This window comes from Podarcis gaigeae, assembly GCF_964106915.1.
Source record: "Podarcis gaigeae genome assembly, chromosome: 6".
Classification (NCBI taxonomy): Eukaryota; Metazoa; Chordata; class Lepidosauria; order Squamata; family Lacertidae; genus Podarcis; species Podarcis gaigeae.
The window spans coordinates 90,182,949-90,203,306 of record NC_139682.1 but is presented as its reverse complement, the minus strand read 5'-3'; the positions used below and the strand labels follow the sequence as shown (position 1 = coordinate 90,203,306).

At 43.9% G+C, this 20,358-nt stretch overlaps 1 protein-coding gene, 1 long non-coding RNA gene and 1 pseudogene across 3 annotated transcripts in view; 1 reads left to right on the top strand and 2 right to left on the bottom strand.

Annotated features, from left to right (window-relative positions):
• Positions 1-10,276, top strand: part of LOC310846894 — a 36,753-nt gene extending 26,477 nt beyond the window's left edge. The window contains exon 3 of the long non-coding RNA XR_014565596.1: positions 10,153-10,276. This is a non-coding gene — a long non-coding RNA (uncharacterized lncRNA). The remainder of the gene's footprint in view (positions 1-10,152) is intronic.
• LOC310846869 (small nuclear ribonucleoprotein Sm D2 pseudogene) overlaps positions 1-20,358 on the bottom strand; it is a 226,196-nt pseudogene that overhangs the window by 116,739 nt on the left and 89,099 nt on the right. The window lies entirely within an intron of this gene.
• On the bottom strand, positions 10,670-11,617 carry LOC310846868 (uncharacterized protein). The gene is made up of 3 exons (XM_083744058.1): positions 11,340-11,617; positions 10,968-11,140; positions 10,670-10,767 (listed from the first exon to the last, which is right to left on the bottom strand). Exons 1-3 carry the CDS (start codon positions 11,471-11,473, stop codon positions 10,703-10,705), a joined length of 372 nt encoding a protein of 123 aa, XP_083600184.1. The 5' UTR covers positions 11,474-11,617; the 3' UTR covers positions 10,670-10,702.

The following is a 20,358-nucleotide window of genomic DNA, read 5'->3' as shown; positions in this document are numbered from 1 at the left end:
TCGTTGGCTAAACACACTGAAAGGTGCTCATATTTCATAAAGCAGTTCCATCAAATGGTGCCAACACATTTTGCTGCATAATTTTTGTTCTATAGGAGCTGGAAACATACATTTTTAAAATAAAAAATGGAGCTCAAAGTCTGGCCCTTTGCTGCCTTTGGGCCCAATACAGAATTACTTTCTGTAGCCCTTTCTTGTCTGCAAGCAGGAACCCTACAGGGCAACCTTGGGAGTGTCACTGTTTCTCAGCCTGACACACAGCCGTGAGGATAAAATGAGGAGGGGGGAATCATGTACAGGATTGTTGTTGTTTAGTCATTTAGTCGTGTCCGACTCTTCATGACCCCCTGGACCAGAGCACGCCAGGTGCTCCTTCCACTGCCTCCCGCAGTTTGGTCAAACTCATGCTGGTAGCTTCGACAACACTATCCAACCATCTCCTCCTCTGTCGTCCCCTTCTCCTTGTGCCCGCAATCTTTCCCAACATCAGGGTCTTTTCCAGGGAGTCTTCTCTTCTCATGAGGTGGCCAAAGTATTGGAGCCTCAGCTTCACGATCTGTCCTTCCAGGCTGATTTCCTTAAGAATGGATAGGTTTGATCTTCTTGCAGTCCATGGGACTCTCAAGTGTCTCCTCCAGCACCATAATTCAAAAGCATCAATTCTTCTTTATGGTCAGCCTTCTTTATGGTCCAGCTTTCACTTCCATACATCACTACTGGGAAAACCATAGCTTTTACTATACGGACCTTTGTTGGCAAGGTGATGTCTCTACTTTTTAAGATGCTGTCTAGGTTTGTCATTGTATAAGATAGAAACTTAATAAATCTTGATGTCCGTTCATATTTAATCTCCATTCACATTTAAGAGGATAAAAATAGGGTTAAGCAGATTTTTGGCCTACTGTTTCTGCCATTTTCTTGCATACCATATTCAAGAATGTTTGCCGAATTGCAGCCCTTTTGCTTAACTATCTTAGGTAAAGGAAATAATTAGGCACATGATTGTAGTAAAAGGGAGGGAGGGAGGAAGTGGTTATGTAAAGCGTGTTTTCCCTCATGGAGAGCATGTGTTGCAGTGGGGGCTGACGAGACATCTCATTGTTGCTAGGCAAAAGGTTTGGCCATCTTTTAAGCAGGGGCGGTCTGTTACTGGGGAAAGTCATATGTTGCCATTTAGTGATTGACAGCCCTATTTGTTAAATACATTGCACACAGTGACAAACTTCCTCTTTTCACTGCGTGTTTCGGATCATCCGCCCTCGCTTTCCTAATGTTAGGCTGTTTGCTTGACCTTGCTATGCCTGTCATGGAGTCATCTGCTTTGGGGCAGGGGCCCGTTAGGAACTTTGTCCATTTGGCTGATTGGCTGGTGCCATTTGGTTTTTGCCTACTGCGTAGCAAATTGTCACAACTTGTAAGGTTGCGGTTAGACATTGGTTTGGGAATTGGTTGGTGGAGGGGTATGGATTTGGCTGTGCCTGCCCCTCCATAATGCTGCTGCTGCAAGGGTTTTCTGTTAAAGGAACCCAGGGGTTCACCATGCTTTTGTCCGAAACCCCCTGGCAAGGGGCTAGGGCCACGCAAGAACCCCTGGGAGCATTCTGGGGAGAGGTGAGGCATGGTTCCCAGTCCCGTTTCTCTCCCCAGGTGACGTACCCTTTCTGACTTCGCAGGCGGTGTGAATGTCAGAGCTGTCCCCGTGTGGGGTCAGTTAGTGCTACCAATGCCTAAGCAACCACTCACATTGCTGTAATTTTACTAAAGTTGTGGCCAAAATTATGCCAAAAACCTTAAACAAAAATTAAGTGTTATTGTGTTTTTATTTGGGGTGTCTTGGGGACCTCGACGCGCAACAGCAGTCAGTTTTTCCATCATGGATGTCTTGGTCTTTCTTTCCCTTTGCTAAGAATTCAATTTGCTTTGAAGGAAGGGGGGGGGGGAGAGAGTAACCAAGAATGTTCAAGATCCAAGTCAGCAGCAGAAGATACACACACTCAAACATGAAATTGACTTACCCTTGTATGCTTTTTAGACCCTCAATTTGACCACAGAGGGCCGTAAAAACATTTCACATATATGTCGCATCACACTGCATGTAATAGTACAGTGGTACCTCGCAATGCCTCGTAAGACGAAAAACTCGCAAGACGAAAGAGTTTTTCGTTTTTTGAGTTGCTTCGCAAGACAAATTTCCCTATGGGCTTGCTTTGCAAGACGAAAACGTCTTGCAAGTTTGTTTCCTTTTTCTTAAAACCGTTAATACCCAGGGTGCATTGCTTGAAGAGGTGCAGTTGCGACTTGACTTCGAGGAGCAACTCATAGCACGCAGTGTGGTGGCCTTTTTTGAGGTTTTTGAAGACTTTGGTGATTTTTGAAGCTTTTCCAAAACTTCTTTTGCTGCCATTTGGTAATTTAAACTTTAAAAAGTTTTTTGGGGGGTTTTGGATTTTGGGTTGGGGTGTTTTCTAGGAGGTTTGCTGCTTCTGAATTTTTTGGATGTGAAGCACTGATTTTTTTTTGGGGGGGGGGCGGTTGCGAAGGTAGGAGCTGTGCTGCTATGGGGCCCAAGAAGACTGCTGCTGCAGAGGCCGGCGAGAGGAAGAAGGAGAAGAAAGAACTGAGGGACATTTGCCAGAAGTGGAAAGATGTGCAGGCTTTTGCAGAGTGGCACCACCCTGACAAGGACCTGACACGTGACCTTGCGAACACTTTTGATACGAGGGTCATGTCATCTTTCAGGGAGGTGCTGAAAAGGCGGATGAAGCAGCAGACCGTGGACAGGTTCTTCAGCAAGAAGCAAAGAGTGGAAGAGGAACCTTCTTCGAGTTGTCCCCCAGAGTCTTAGAAAATGTATGTACAGTACTGTACACTTTGGTGATTTTTAAACTTTTTTTGACCATAGGAACGCATTAATTGATTTTCAATGCATTCCTATGGGAATCCGTGCCTCGCAAGACGAAAAATTCGCAAGACAAAAAAACTGGCAGAACGAATTAATTTCGTCTTGTGAGGTACCACTGTATCCTGCAGTCAAGCTGCTGTTTGTTCTGTAGTGCCTCAATTCTCACCACCAACACAGACATAGGTTTCATTTTGTTAATTAATCAATTGATTAATTTGAAGGGTTTAATTAAAATAACATTGGGGGCAGTTGAATCTCATTACAGTGAAGGTGTGGAGTATGGGAGGAATGAAACACTGTGTCTACAAGTACAAACCCATTTAACACAATGGGTCTCTTAAACTGATGGAGCGATTAAAATGCAGATGTATTAAACCACTCAGTATTTTTTTAAAAAAATTCATACCTCCAGAAAGCTTTCATTTGAAAGGAAAAGGACATGAGCAAGGTTTAAGGGGTCTCTAAAATTTAGGGGACGCAGGTGGCGCTGTGGGTTAAACCACAGAGCCTAGGACTTGCCGATCAGAAGGTTGGTGGTTCGAATCCCTGCGACAGTCCCAGCTCTTGCCAACCTAGCAGTTCGAAAGCACGTCAAAGTGCAAGTAGATAAATAGGTACCGGTCCGGCGGGAAGGTAAACGGTGTTTCTGTGCACTGCTCTGGTTTGCCAGAAGCGGCTTAGTCATGCTGGCCACATGACCTGGAAGCTATACGCCGGCTCCCTCGGCCAATAAAGTGAGATGAGTGCCGCAACCCCAGAGTCAGTCACGACTGGACCTAATGGTCAGGGGTCCCTTTACCTTTACCTTAAAATTTAATAGGAATCAGCGCAGGGTGGTTTGTTACAGACACCAGAAACGACTCTGTATAGTATCATTTCATTTTTTAATCATCAATACATTTCAGTTTAGAGCACATTTGGACTATAGTGGTACCTCCAGCTAAGAACTTAATTCGTTCTGGAGATCCATTCTTAACCTGAAACTGTTCTTAACCTGAGGTACCACTTTAGCTAATGGGGCCTCCCGCTGCCGTTGCGCCGCCAACGTGCGATTTCTGTTCTCATTCTGAAGCAAAGTTCTTAACCTGAGGTACTATTTCTGAGTTTGCGGAGTCTGTAACCTGAAGTGCCTGTAACCCGAGGTACCACTGTACTTGGTCGCTGCTATTATTATCTTAATCATCATTTTATTTTCTAATTTTATTAAATCATCATTATTATTTTGCTATTGTTCTGGTTTTATACTTAGATTTTACTATGAAACAGTACACCATCAAAAAGAAGCACAAAATCATGCACTAAGGGACTGCTAGGGTATTCAACCGAGGATCTAGAAAGCAGAGAAAACCGCGAGAGTTATGCATTATGGTAAGTTGAGTCAGCACTTTAGTGCCATTGCAAAAGGCCATGAATAATACTCTGGGTGGCATGACTAGGGGAATTTCAAGAGACATAGGAAGTAATCCTACCAGTGACCTTAGCACTTATCAGATATTTGCAGCATAACTATATTTCCAGTGTGGTGTAGTGGTTAAGAACGGTAGTCTCGTAATCTGGGGAACCGGGTTCGATTCCCCACTCCTCCACATGCAGCTGCTGGGTGACCTTGGGCCAGTCACACTTCTCTGAAGTCTCTCAGCCCCACTCACCTCACAGAGTGTTTGTTGTGGGGGAGGAAGGGAAAGGAGATTGTTAGCCGCTTTGAGACTCCTGAAGGGGAGTGAAAGGCGGGATATCAAATCCAAACTCTTCTACTCTTCTTCCTTCTGGTTACCACAGTTCAAGAAACGCCCAAACAAGCAGGTGGGGTATGGTGGCTATTAAGAGCAACAAGATTTAGATCTCTAGCAAAGACCAAGGGTATTTCTTTTAGTTTAGAAAAGTCTTGACTGAGGACAAATCTACACATCATCATTTTTTTAAAAAAAAAATATTTATATTTTTCAAATTTATACATTTTCATTAGTTTTACAATCAATTTAACATTTCAAAATTGGACTTCCTTCCTTCTCCCTCTTTCTGCGGTTCCTTAAATTTATTTTTTAATATCTTCTACATGTCCAAATTCATTTAACTTACTCATTTGATTATCTACTCTAAATATATACTCTTATAAAACTGCAGGTTATTACAATAATCCTGCAAATATTTTAATCTGTTTCCAATTGATCTGCAAATATTCAATAAACCATTGCCCTTCTTTTATAAGAAGTTTGTTGATTTCTTATTCTTCTGGTAAGTTTTGCCATTTCTACATATTCCGTAAGTTTTGGTATCTATTCTTCTGCTTCTTTACATTGTAGGGCAAGTAACATTCTTGCTGCTATAGTAGCATACATAAATAAATTTCTATAAAATTTAGGTAGTTCTGTCCCTATAATTCCCAAAAAAACTACACATCATGATAAGCACACAACGGCTACTGAAAATGGCAGCCTGACAGCACACAAAAACTATAGTAAGCTAAAGGGACCGCTGACCATTAGGTCCAGTCGTGGCCGACTCTGGGGTTGCGACGCTCATCTCACTTTATTGGCTGAGGGAGCCAGCATACAGTTTCCAGGTCATGTGACCAGCATGACTAAGCTGCTTCTGACGAACCAGAGCAGCACACGGAAACACCGTTTACCTTCCTGCTGGAGTGGTACCTATTTATCTACTTCCACTTTGACATGCTTTCGAACTGCTAGGTTGGCAGGAGCAGGGACCGAGCAACGGGAGCTCACCCCGTCATAGGGATTCGAACCGGCAACCTTCTGATCAGCAAGTCCTAGGCTCTGTGGTTTAACCCACAGCGCTACCCGCGTCCCTTTTCATCCTTATACATCAACGTAATAGATGGGAGCATCCCTGAACAAGCTTTGGTGCTCCAATTCTATTCCCTATTCCCTTATAAGCAGTGCTGATGAAAGGGTTTTTTAAGGCTTAGTCATGCTGGCCACATGACCCGGAAGCTGTATGCCGACTCCCTCGGCCAATAAAGCGAGATGAGCGCCGCAACCCCAGAGTCGACCACGACTGGACCTAATGGTCAGGGGTCCCTTTACCTTTACCTATAAGGATGAAAGAGGGGCTGTCCGAAATGTGCTGCTCATTCATCCAATGTTCAGTGATAACAGCATCAATTATAGTGATATGTTTATCCCAAAATTTTCCTTGGTGACTGTGTGTGAAGACTTCTCTGATTGCATTATCGACCCTTGTGGTTGCAATGATAAATGCGCAGACCTCGCATAATTCCTTGGATATTCACACCACACCCCTAAATTGAGGCAAACGATTGCTCTGTAAATTTGCTGAGTCCAACAACTGATCAAACCAAACATAAACCAAAGGAAAGATCTCATCACCCTCTTTGGAATGTTTTTGGTGGGGTCTTATCTTAACTCCCTGTTCTTGGTACAAAATACTTTCCTTGTACTGTACCAGGCGACCAAAGCACGGTCTGTACATAACGCCCTTGCTTGCATGAAAGGGTTGCTTAAGCACAATGTCAAATTCTATACAGAGGTTAACGGGCCTCAGGGCTGCCACCTTGTGGTATGGCTGACTAACAGCTTTGTCTCAGACTGCGGTTTTTTAAAATGCACCTCTAAAATGTTTATAGAGATTATACCCAAAACGTGTGTTTTCATGATGAACCTGCATCAAATTTTATTTTTGATTAATTAAGATCATATAAACCAGACATTACCAGATTGAGGTATGTGGCATATGATACACTGCCCTGGATCCCTAAAAGGAGGAGGCAGTATAGAATATAGGCAGCTCTGTGGTCTAAACCACTGAGCCTCTTGGGCTTGCTGATCAAAAGGTCAGCAGTTCGAATCCCCATGATGGGTTGAGCTCCCATTGCTCTGCCTCATCTCCTGCCAACCTAGAATTTTGAAAGCACGCCAGTACAAGTAGATAAATAGGTACTGCTGCGCCGGGAGGGTAAACTGCATTTCTGTGTGCTCTGGTTTCCTTCACGGTGTTCTGTTGCGCCAGAAGCGGTTTAGTCCTGCTGGCCACATGACCTAGAAAACTGTCTGTGGACAAACGCCAGCTCCCTCGGCCTGAAAGCGAGATGAGCGCCGCAACCCCATAGTCGCCTTTGACTGGACTGAACCATCCAGGGGTCCTTTAGTTTTTACCTTACTATAGAAACACAATACAGACAGCTCCCAGGTTAGACACGTCCAAATGAGGTATGACTGGCCGACCAGGTGAACTAGCAGGATGGGGTGGCGGTGGATTGGTGGACCAAATGGGTGACAGCTGCTTGCAGCACTCCTCTGATTGGCTCAGCAGTGCATGTGGAAGGGAGCTCCTCCCGGTTTTTTGAACGAAAAGTCCTTTTCTGGATCTAAACTGGGGACCCCTTGCCAGTAATCTCTGAGTATCTCTGTGATGCCAGGACACCTACTGCTCTTGGTGCAGACTAGGTTCTGAGGCTGGGTGCTTGTGAGCAGTGTGTTAGGACTGAGCTAAGGAACTTCTCTTCACAAGCGTGACACCTCCCCAATCCAGATTTTGCTATAAGCATAGTAGACCGTACCTGAGAAGGGAAGCACACATCAGTGAAAATCCTAGTAAAATATTCTGAACGTGGAGCTGAACTTGTTAAAAAAAAACCAAAACTTTTTGCTTCCATGCTGATAGCCTATTTCCAATAAACCTTTAAGATTCTGAAGAGTAAGGTAAAAGTAAAGGGACCCCTGACCATTAGGTCCAGTCATGGCCGACTCTGGGGTTGCAGCGCTCATCTCGCTTTATTGGGCGAGGGAGCCGGCGTACAGCTTCCGGATCATGTGGCCAGCATGACTAAGCCGGTACTGGTGAACTAGAGCAGCGCATGGAAATGCCATTTACCTTCCCGCCAGAGCGGTACCTATTTATCTACTTGCACTTTGACGTGCTTTCAAACTGCTAGGTTGGCAGGAGCAGGGACCAAGCAACGGGAGCTCACCCCGTTGCGGGGATTTGAACCGCCAACCTTCTGATCAGCAAGTCCTAGGCTCTGTGGTTTAACCCACAGCGCCACCCGCGTCCCTGCTGAAGAGTAATGCATATTATTAATGCCCAGTGCATTTTTGCCAATAAGTAGGGGATCTTCAGTTTGAACTTTTATATTTTGAACTGATGCTCACATTTTCAATCCCAGCCTGGATGTATTTCAAATGCTATTTAAAAAAAATTACAGTCTCACTTTTTAAAACAAAAAACAAAAAAACCCCACAACTTTAGTTGACTTTGGATTGTATCCTTGTTTCTGGGGAAACTAAAGGAAATGCCTAAGGAGAAACAACAAAAATATCCCTTCTTTTTGCAATAGGATTTTCTCGCTATGTGAAGTCATAGGTGAGTTTTCTTTTCTTTTCAGTGACTCACTACAAAAAGGGATAGTAGTGGATAAAGCGTTACACATAATTCATACCACAGGAGGAGAGGTATACATAACGTTTTGAAGTGCTATCATCATTGTTCATTTCCCTTCTCGGGAAACCACCCAAATGATTTTGTTTTAGTAACACTTAGTTGTAATACGATTTTAGATGTAATCCAGATCCCACTGAGGTCAAGAGTGAAGAACCCACCGTGATGTTCATGGTTGTGTCACGTAGTCGCTAACGGACAGGGGCGGCCATTTTGTGCACTAGTATCCAGGAATAAGTCCTGCTGGATTTATTGAGACTTATTTTTTAAAGCATTTCAAGCTTTTCCAGGAGGCGTTTTTCGTGCTTTTGCTGATAGTCTTTTTTATTTTTCTGTAACGCCACTTCACATCTAGAAATTATGAACCTCCTTTCTCTGTTGTTATGTATAGATTTTGCCCAGACTGCAAAAGGGGGTCAGGAGAGAGAATAAAAATAAAGAGTGCTCTATGTGCTTGCTCATCTATACCACCATTGCTCCTGGCAAAACAGCTTTTGCAGGTGTTTGTGTTGCTTAAGCCACTACCAAATATAGATGGTCTTGGGGGGGTTGGGGGGGAGCTAAGACTAACAACAAAGTGTGTTCTCCTTCATGGAGAGCATGTGTTGCGGTGGGGGCTGACAGGACACTCCAAAGTTGTGGGGCAGACTAATTGATCGTTGGCCACTTTTGTGATTGGGCTTCTCTTGTCGTTGGGAGGAAGTTAATGTTGCTATTTGTTGATTGACAGCCAGAAATGCTAAAACTCCTTGCACGAGGCGCAGAGCTTCCTCTTTTCGCCCGTGCATCGGATTGCCCATCCCCCCCCCTCCCTAGAATTAGGGTTGTTTGCTTTGACCTTGCTATGCCTGTCATGGGGTCGTCTGCTTTGGGGCAGGGGCCAGGTAGGAATTTTGTCCATCTGGCTGATTGGCTGGGCCATTTGGTTTTTGCCTACTGCGTAGCAAATCGTCACAACTTGTAAGCTTGCGGTTAGGCACTGGTTGATGGTTTGGTTGGTTGAGGGGCATGGATTGGCTGTGCCTGCCCCTCTAATGCTGCTGCTGCAGCAAGGGATTCCGTTAAAGGAATACAGGGGCTCACCATTGCTTTTGTCCAAACCTTGTCAAGGGGCTAGGGCCACGCAAGAGCCCCTGGTTGCATTTGGGGAGGGCTGAGGACAGGTTCCCTGCTCCGTCGCTACCCCCAAATGTATTCTCCTTTTCTGACTTTCGCAGGCTTGTGGAATGTCAGTCTGTCCCCCACTGGGGGGCAGATAGTCGCCACCAATGCCTAAGCAACCACTCACATTTTTTTGTATTTTAATAAAGTTGCGGCCAAAATTATGCCAAAAACCTTAAACAAAATTTCTGTGTGATGTGTGAGTTATTTGGGGTGGCCCTGGGGACCTCGACAGGCAAAAAGTAAAACTGGATAAAAGCTATTGCTTTTCTTCCGTCTGTGTCCTAGACATGACTGCACACAACCAAGAGGAGCCGTCTGAGTGGGGGGCAGTTAGGCAGAAGGGGAAGAAGGAGACTTGCCTTTTTCTCAGACAGCTGAAAGCCGTGGGCTGCAGCCAGGGGTGTAGGAAGGGGGGTGCGGTGGTATAAAATTTTAAAAATCTTCAAAATCAGAGACAACAAATTCAGTAGCATCATTTGTGTTTTCTGCTAGCTAGTCTATGTCTGAGAATCAAGAGCTTAAAATATAAAGAGTGTAGAAAAGCTTTCAGTGATGCAGTTAAGTCTTCTTGCTTTGGTTGCATGTTAGAACTTAAAAGGCATTTTTTTTAAAAAAAATGCCAGTGGTTTTGTTTATGAAAAATAATAACAAACATCTTTGTTTTTCAGCTTAAAACTGAATCTATTCCAAGCCTTTATTTCAAAGAGATCCAAGATTCCGGAACAAGAGGTCATGCAAGTTCAGTTCTTTGTATACTGTATGCCCAGCAAAACATGCTGAATCTTTTGAGAATATTCTGAGGTTTAGTATTTCATTTCCTGGGCAGAATACAAGAAAAGCAGATTACTTTCACAAAGCTGATACTGGCTGGCAAAAAGAAAGCTAATTTTAAAGCAGATAATGGTGAAAATAACAAATCCGTGCAACTGCCTCTCAGAAATTGCCTAAATGCTATTTTATTCTGTTTTAACCAGCTTCCCCCCCTCCCCGCGTCTCCACACCCATCGTTCTTGTTTTTGTGGGACTTCTTCTTTCTGTGGGACTTCTTCTTCTTTTTCTTCTTTTTCTTCTTTTTCTTCTTTTTCTTCTTTTTCTTCTTCTTCTTTCCATTTTTGGGCAAGAAACATTCTTGCTGCTGTAGATGCACCCATACAGGGATAAAAAAAATGACCAAAGACTAGCATATTTGCAATACAAATCTTTATTAGACTAAAAAAATTAATTGGGGAAGGGGGGAACTGGGTCTTGGTTGAGAGAGCTGCTGGCCTCACTGTTGCCGCTGCCTGGAAGAGAAAAGAACAGAAAAAATTCTTAATATTTTCATTGATTATTACTGCAAGGATCTCCAAGTGGCCCACATTATTCTCCCTTCCTCATCCAATCCCTAAACTCTTCTTAAATCAGGGAGCTGCCTCCCCCCCCCCCCAGCCAGCCAGATTCTCTCTGGCCTCCCTGTTCTTCATGAACAAAGATCAAAACTCACCACTGCTGGAATCACTGGTGGCATCCATCCCCTGGTCCTTTGGCCTCACATAGATGGTACGAACTCTTATCTTCTTTCCATTAATATGAATGGTGTCTTCGTCCAGGGGATGGATTTTTATCGAGCGGCAACAGGAGGCCAGCAGCTCTCTCAACCTTCGCAGACCGGAACATCTAGAGAAGAAAAGGAAGAAGGTCACGAAATGGATTATTTCCTCGCTACTCTCTATCCCTGTACTGCAAGCTATTTCCCTCAAAGCAGCTAAGGGGCCCTGAGGACAATCTTTAAAAATTAATCTAACCATGACCCTATGCGTCTAAATCTTAAGGAATAGCTAAAGAAATAGGGGGAAGAATAAGAGATTCTACTTACAAGCAAGACGACTGAACCTTCATTATCTCCAGAAGTACACTCTTAGCAAATTCACTGACTAAATTCAAATAGTTGCTCTGCCCAAAGTTCTCAGCCAAGTCACTCAGCAGGGAACATGTCACAATGGAGGACATGACATCATCACTTTAGCTACCTCGCCTAACAATGGGCATCACTCCTCTTAATATTATTTTTCAAATATATCTTTCAGTGGGTTAAGTGGTTTTATTTAATTAATTTAGAATATGGTTACCAGATTTTTTTCAATGAATCCGGGGACACTTTCCCCCCCCCCTTTTTTTAGCTGAGTAGCAACAGGGAGCCCGTAGTGGGGATGGTGAAGCAAAAGATCCTGGGCCCAAGCACACATGCATATTGTATAAAGGTGCAAAGTTTTTCTTTTGCAAACACACACACTTTTCAACATGGCGGGGTCACCAAGGGACAACACTTCTGGCCTTGACTATGGCTGCTGTTTCTCACTTAAGAGTTAAAAATAACCCCTCTCAACACCCTGTAGTATTCTGTCCAGTATTATGATGGAGAGGAGCAGGACTTCCCCCTTAGACCTCCTCATCCCCCTGTTTCTTTCAGTTTCTGCCCAGTGTGTTCTGCCAATAAACAGCGTTCCTTAGGTTGCAAGGAAGTGAAATGTTATGAGTTTGTGGGTGACGGACTCCCCTTTGCCATGAGTTTCTGAGCGCCAGGCACTGAACCCCTGGACCCTGAACATCTGGGGAGTTGATCTAAGCCTTGTTTAGAAATGGATTGAAACCATTTTATTTCATTCACAAAAGAAAATCTGATATGTGATTATCATAAGGGTTTATAGACAATGGGTAACAGGTTTATTAATCCTTATTATTTGTCTACTTTAATGTATTATTTATATATAGTAGTCATTTAGAGGTTGGGGTGGGAAGCAGTTTTGAATAGGAAACTGGTGGATGGCTGTTATTAATTCAGATCCAGTCCATAGAATCATAGAATCTTAAGAGTTGGAAGGGACCCAGGGGTCATCTAGTCCAACCCCCTGCGATGCAGGAATCTCAGCGAAAGCATCCATGGCAGATGGCCATCCAGTCTTTGTTTAAAAACCTCCAAGGAATCAGAGTCCACCACCTTCCAAGGGAGTCTGTTTGTTTTTATGAATGTTTAATCAGAATCTCCTTTCTTGTAACCTGAAGCCACGGGTTCGAGTCCTACCCTCCAGAGCAGGAGAAAACAAGCATCCTCCCTCTTCCGTGTGACAGTCCTTTAGATATTTGAAGATGGCTATCAGATCTCCTCTCAGTCTCCCCTTTCCAGGCTAAACATACCCAATTCCTTCAACATCCTCCTTAAATTGTGGCTCCCAGAATTGGACACAGTATTCCAAGTGTGGTCTGACCAAGGCAGAATAGAGCGGTACTATTACGCGGGTAGCTCTAGGGACGCGGGTGGTGCTGTGGGTTAAACATCAGCGCCTAGGACTTGCCGATCACATGGTCGGCGGTTCGAATCCCCGCGGCAGCGTGCGCTCCCGTTGTTCGGTCCCAGCGCCTGCCAACCTAGCAATTCGAAAGCACCTCCGGGTGCAAGTAGATAAATAGGGACCGCTTACCAGCGGGAAGGTAAACGGCGTTCCGTGTGCTGCGCAGGCTCACCAGATGCAGCTTGTCACGCTGGCCACGTGACCCGGAAGTGTCTGCGGACAGCACTGGCTCCCGGCCTTTAGAGTGAGATGAGCGTACAACCCTAGAGTCTGGCAAGACTGGCCCGTACGGGCAGGGGTACCTTTACCTTTATTACTTCCCACGATCTGGAAACTATACTTCTGTTAATGCAGCCTAGAATAGCATTAGCTTTTTTGCTTCTGCATCACACTGTTGACTCATGTTAAGCCTGTGGTCCATCAAGACCCTTAGATCCTTTTCACAGGTACTGCTAGGAAGCCAGGTGTCCCCCATCCTATATTAGTGAATCTGGTTCTAAGTGCAGAACCTTACATTTCTCCCTATTGAAATTCATTTTGTTGGCTTTCGTCCAGTTCTCCAACCTGTTAATGTCCTTTTGAATTCTGATTCTGTTTTCTGCAGCATTAGCTAGCCCTCGCAGTTTGGTGTCATCAGCCAATTTGAGGAGCATCCCCTCAATTCCTTCATCCAAGTTGAACAACAAGGGGCCCAGGACAGAACCTTGCGGCACCCCACTTGTCACTTTTTTCCAGGAGGCTGAGAAACCATTAATGGCCGCTCATCATTTCACAGTGGTGGGCAATGTTTGCAGCCCAGCGCACTGCACCACCATCTTCTCAGAGCCATGCTGCTCCTGTGGCTATTCCTCATCTGCTGGGGTCACCGCAGAGGCATCTGGGTTCCCGCCAGAACACAGCCATTTGAATCGGCCGATTTGCAGTGGGCGCAGGTAGGAGGAGCGGACCGTGCCGATGCAGGCTTCCTTCTGGTCTGCTCCTCAGATTTAAAGGAGGCCGGAGCTGATGTCAGTTGTGCAGTTGGCCCTGGAGCATCCAGGAGGAAAATCAGCAGGACACGAAGACCCAGAGAGAGGTAGAACGTAGAAAAAGATAGTAGCGAAGATGAGGAAGCAGAGAACTGCTGGAGTTACCTGGTTGTTGGGCGAACCCCTCCCTCTTTCATACACATGGCCAGCGCCATCTTTCCACACACGAGTTGTGCTTCCACATGGGGAGTAAGGTAGGTACACATTGCTTTCCATGGCGGTACTGGATAACCAAATTGTGGTGCGTTGGTGCCTAATTTGAAGAACAGATTGTTGGCGTTGTTCCTCATTAGATCAGCTGTTTTCCCCCTAACTTTTGGGGCGTATCGTATATGAGGCCCTAGCGGTGGAAGTATGGGGACTTGACTCGTAACATATTGCAGTCTTAAGAATTTTTCCTACCAGTTTCATTCTGCCATGGGCCTGAAGTAGGTGGCCGCACATAAGGGGCTGCCCAGTTAATGGTGAGGCCAGGTGGGCAGGGAGCTGGGCTGCTGGGCTTCCTTCCATGCATAGAATGTGGTCTGTATGTATGTGTGTATGTATGTATGTATTTATGTATGCATGCATATAATTGTGGTATGCATATGTGCTGAGCTGCTTGTATCATTGTATTATGAGTCTATCTACACAAGGCAGTGGGATTCGAAGGCCAAATTGTCTATGGTGTTCTCCATGAGCCTGGGCTGGAAGACCATTTGGGTCTTCTCCAGCTCTACGATCCAATGATTTCTGGTATGATGTGCAGGGGTATGGTATCCCATTAAGGAATGGGCGCATGGTCCTGCATCGCCGAGGATTGCCCTAAGGGTTCCAACTCTGTAATTATATAGGATTCCCTTTGAGGCCCTCAGCTTGGAGAGGGGCCCGAGGTCCTCCCTCCTGACTATTGTTCTTTTATAGTCAAAGTATGCTAGTAATGCGGCGTGCTGGTCACCTGCTGATGGTCTCATCCCTACGTGTGCCATTCATTCCATAGCATAAACAGGCATAGGCATCTATGCACGTGCTTAATAGGATTGGGTGTGCATTTCTGTATGTATGGTGGTAGTTAATCCTGTGTGTGTGGCTAATCTTTTTAGGTATCGGTATATGGGGAGCCAAAGGGACGCAGGTGGCGGAAGGGAAGTGGGTGGTGCTGTGGGTTAAACCACAGAGCCTAGGGCTTACCGATCAGAAGGTTGGCAGTTCGAATCCCACGGGGTGAGCTCCCGTTGCTCGGTCCCTGCTCCTGCCAACCTAGCAGTTCGAAAGCATGTCAAAGTGCAAGTAGATAAATAGGTACCGCTCCGGATGGGAAGCTAATCAGCGTTTCCGTGCGCTGCTCTGGTTCGCCAGAAGCGGCTTAGTCATGCTGGCCACATGACCCGGAATCTGTACGCTGGCTCCCTCGGCCAATAATGTGAGATGAGCGCCGCAACCCCAGAGTCGGTCACAACTGGACCTAATGGTCAGGGTTCCCTTTACCTTTATATGTGGAGCCGGGCTAGATGACCCAGAACCCCTTCTAACCCTATTTTCAGTAACACGAGGGGAGGATACTATTAATTAGTTATTCATTAGTCATGAGGTCGTAGGCATGTGCTCCCGTGCAGGGTTACAATGTATGCTTAGTTTGCACATGATCTACAGTACTCTTTATGTGGGAGTCTGCATTTATGTATTCTCTTCTTCGGTGCCTGGTCAGCTCAGTTGGTTAAAACATGATGCTGATGGGGCCACGGTTGCATGTTTGATCCTTATGGTGGGGTAGTGGATTATTTCTGCATTGCAGGGGGTTGGACTGGATGATCCTTGGGGTCCCTTCCTGCAGTTCTAACTACACAATTTATATCTGAATTGTTTCACAGTCATCTCGTCTGTGCTGCCCCAGCATGGAATCTTTAGGTGCTGCAATTTACTATGCTTGTCGGCCTGGGTATGGTGTGCCCCTTTAAAGAATTTTCCTCCCACCTGGGAGGTTTCCGTTGTCTTGGTTCTAAGAATGTACACACTCAGATGGTCACAGTTTCTCTTTTATATTCAGTAGGGGTGGTGTCGCAATGCACCCCACCTGCGATGGCGGTATCAGGGTCACCTTGAAAGGGTGTCCTGAGGGGAGAATGTTAGAATGATGTCGGATACAAATTAAGTGGTTTTCAGCTGTAATGTTATAAGAGAATACGGAAAAAAGGTTCAGAAGTAGGTTAAAAAAAATATTGATAAGGATTTGCTGAACTAATAATTGAATTGGAATACAAAAAAGGAAGGTACGAGGAGGTCTGGGAAATAAGTTAATGAAAAATAAGTTATTGAAATTTTGTGTGTTTTTAAGTATTTTCTGTTTTGTATTTTTGTTATATTTTTCTTTTTTCTTTTTGATTTTCTTTTTATTGTATTAATATTGAAAACTTTAATAAATATTTAAAAAAAGAAAGGGTGTCCTGAGGGGAGTCTCAAACCGCAAGCGCACAGTCTGAAATTTTAATAAAGTTGTGGCCAATTTTCATCCCAAAATACGTCATCAGGTGTTTTTCTTTGTTGTGAGGTCTGACTCCCTTGCAGGGGGGTGGGGATACTGAGCTTTATTTCAAAGAGATCGAAGATTCCAGAACATTCAAGTTTGGTTCTTTGTATACTGTATGCCCAGCAAAACATGTTGAATCTTTTGAGAGTGTTCTGAGGTTTAGTATTTCATTTCCTGGGTGGAATACAAGAAAAGCAGTCTGCTAGATTACTTTCACAAAGCTGATATTGGCTGGCAAAAGGAAAGCTAATTTTAAAGCAGATACAGTGGTACCTTGGGTTAAGTATTTAATTCGTTCCGGAGGTCCGTTCTTAACCTGAAACTGTTCTTAACCTGAAGCACCACTTTAGCTAATAGGACCTCCCGCTGCTGCCATGCCGCCGGAGCACGATTTCTGTTCTCTTCCTGAAGCAAAGTTCTTAACCTGAGGTACTATTTCTGGGTTAGCGGAGTCTGTAACCTGAAGCGTATGTAACCTGAAGTGTATGTAACCCGAGGTACCACTGTAATGGTGAAAATAACAAATCTGTGCAACTGCCTCTCAGAAATTCCCTAAACCTATCTTATTCTGTTTTAACCAGCTCTCCCCCCTTCCTCTCTGTGTCTCCACCCCCATCGTTCTTCCCAGACACTATGTTCCAGCACTGAGGGCCTTCTATCGGTTCCCTCACCGCGAGAAGCAATGTTACAGGGAACCAGGCAGAGGGCCTTCTCAGTAGTGGCGCCCGCCCTGTGGAACGCCTTCCCACCAGATGTCAAAGAAATAAACAACTACCTTACCTTTAGAAGACATCTGAAGGCAGTCCTGTTTAGGGAAGCTTTTAATATTTGATGAATTATTGTATTTTAATATTTTGCTGGAAGCTGCACAGAGTGGCTGGGGAGCCCTGGCCACATGGGCAGGGTATAAATAAATTATTTATTAATATAATATAATATAATATAATATAATATAATATAATATAATATAATATAATATAATATAATATAATATAATATAATATAATATAATATTATATTATAATTATAATTATAGCATCCACAAAGGAAGTAGCCAAACTGTAGACTCCTGCAGTAGACTCCATGCTCACAACTGTTGGAAAAAAGCAACCCCAAAGACTAGCATGTTTGTAAAGGAATAACACAAAAATTATCTGTTTATTTATTTATTTTAAAAAATGTCTTTTTATTAAGTTTTGCATAACAAATTTAAATTCAAACACATTATTCACCCCTTCATTTAGGATTCTCTGAGTCCTTTGACTTTCCTCTGCCCTTCTATGGTGACCATTATCAATCGCTCTCTTTTTCATCTGCTTATCGTATTTTCTCTAATTTGCTAATAGAATAGAAATCCATTTTCCCATAGTTTTCGTAAATTGCAAGCGTTACTCAAACCCTGCCAAAGTTTTTGGTTGTTTAAAAGAGTGTTCTCTCAAATGCAATATAAATTCCCCCCATTCTTTCTTAAAAAATTTCTCTTCCTGGTTTATGATTTTCCCGGTCAGTTCCGCCATTTTGCCATAGTTCAACAACTTCATCAGCCATTCCTCTCTGGATGGAACTTTATCCTTTTTCCATCTCTGGGCCTGTAGTATCCTTAGTGCTGTCATCATGTACATGAATAGTCATTTCTGCTCCCTCAGAATCTCTATACCTAAAATGCCTAATAAAAAAGGCCTCTTTTTATTTTAAACATTTTTTTCAACTCATTGTGAATCATTTCCCAGAATGTTTTAATTATCTTGCACATCCACCACATGTAGTAGAACATGCCTTCCTTCTCCTTACATTTCCAGCAAACATTTAATATTATGCCTAATAATATTATGAAAATTGAATATTATGCCTAATGTCTTGTGCCCATTTTATCATTAATGTTTTGACTTCTTCATCCTTAGTTTTGCACTCTAGCAATTTATACATTTTAGAACGTAACTTCACATTATTTTCAAATAATTCCTTTTGAAACCTTGAGATTTCTGTACTAAAACAATTTTTCTTATCTATTTTAAACACATCATTTACTTGAAGGTATTGCAACCAGTCTGTAACTAACTGTTACAGAAGAAATATCTTTTGAAGAAATATCTTCAATTGTTCTACTTCTACTTCTTTAAAAAGTCTGTTGCCTTGTGACGAGAGACCACACTGGAGACTCATGGTGTTTTGGAAATATATACTATATATATATATATATATAATTTTGGGGGGACAGGGGAACTGGGTCTTGGAGGGGAGAGAGAGCTGTGCTGGAGCTGCTAGTCTCACTGCTGTCACTGCCTAAACTCTTCTTAAATCAGGGAGCTGCTTCCCCCTGCCCTGGCAAGCCAGATTCTCTCTGGCCTCTCTGTTCTTCATGAACAACCTCAACACTCACCATTGGTAGACCAGTGGTATCCATCCCCTGGTCTCTCAGTCTTACATAAATTGTTCTTACTTTAATCTTTCTTCCATCAACCATCACACTTTCTTCCTCCAAATAGACAAGGGGATGGATTTTGAGGGAACGGCAACAGGAGGCCAGCAGCTCTCGAATCTAGGGAAGAAGATGGAAAATAGTCAGGAAATGGGTTCTAGATACTTTCTTGATACTCTATGTCTCTGTGCTAACTTTGGGGAACCGGTCAGCTGAACCTACTTTCAGAAACCTCTCATGGAGAGTGCAGCAAAGAGTTGAACCCATTTTGACAAAGGACCCTCCAAAACTGGGAGATCCCCTTCTTGTGATGATGCCCACAAGGGAGAAGGCAAGCCATTTCCCTCAAAGCATCTAAGAGGCCCTGAGGACAATCTTTAAAAATTAATCTAATCACGACCTGGTTCCCTATGTGTCTAAATCTTAAGGGATAGCAAAAGAAGCAGACTGTGGAAAGAAGAAGAGATATACTTACAGGCAAGTTGAAGAAACTTTCATTTTTCGGAAAACACAATTCATACCAACGATCTCTTTTCTTTGAACTATCCATAAATAGGGGGACATGTCAGAAAGATCCACAGACACCATCCATATCAGCAGTGGTGGCCTCCATCCCCTGGTCGCTTGGTTGAACATATAGTGATTTCATCTGCACTAATGTTTCCTTCTTATCCTTCATGACCATCATTCCATCCTCCGATTTCTCCCTCACAGACCCCATGGGTCTCTAACAGATCAGCACTCACCACTGGTGGAATCACTGGTGGCATCCATCCCCTGGTCCTTCGGTCTCACATAGATGGTTCTCACTTTGGTTCTCCTTCCTTCCACGATGACACTTTCTTATCTCAACCAGTCCAGGGGATGGTTTTTGATGGAGCGGCAACAGGAGGTCAGCAGCTCTCTCAACCTGCGCAGACCGGAACATCTAGGGAAGAAAAGGAAGAAGATCACAAAATGGATTCTAGTTATTTCCTCGATACTCTCTATCTCTGCACTGCAAGCCATTTCCCTCAAAAAATCTAAGGGGGCCCTGAGGACAATCTTTAAAAATTAATCTAACCATGACCTGATTCCCTATGTGTCAAAACCTTAAGGGATAGCAAAAGAAGCAGACTGCGGAAAGAAGAAGAGATATACTTACAGGCAAGATGAAGAAATTTTCATTTTTCGGAAAACACAATTTACACCAACGATCTCTTTTCTTTGAACTATCCATAAATAGTTGCTCTTCCCAAAGTTCTCAGCCAAGTGACTCAGCAAGGGGACCTGTCAGAAAGATCCACAGACACCATCCATACCAGCAGTGGTGGCCTCCATCCCCTGGTCGCTTGGTTGAACATATAGTGATTCCATCTTCACTAATGTTTCCTTCTTATTCTTCATGACTATCACTCCATCCTCCGAATTCTCCCTCACAGACCCCATGGGTCTCTAACATCGACTCTCACTCCAACTGCCTCCCTTGGAACTCTGGCCAGTCAGGAGCTGTTGTCAGTTAACGGTTTTCTGGCAGGGGAAAAAACACTTCGGTGACTCAACCTGATCACTAAACAAATTTTTCCGTCGCATGTCCCACCCCCAAAAATCAT

Bases quoted from the DNA above. Each gene is read 5' to 3' on its own strand.
- LOC310846868 (XM_083744058.1), bottom strand. From the start codon at position 11,473: ATGTCCTCCATTGTGACATGTTCCCTGCTGAGTGACTTGGCTGAGAAC. The intron at 11,141-11,339 runs GTAAGTAGAATC...TTTCTTCTCTAG, and splicing joins AAGGTTCAGTCGTCTTGCTT to ATGTTCCGGTCTGCGAAGGT. The intron at 10,768-10,967 runs GTGAGTTTTGAT...TTTCTCTTCCAG, and splicing joins CACCAGTGATTCCAGCAGTG to GCAGCGGCAACAGTGAGGCC.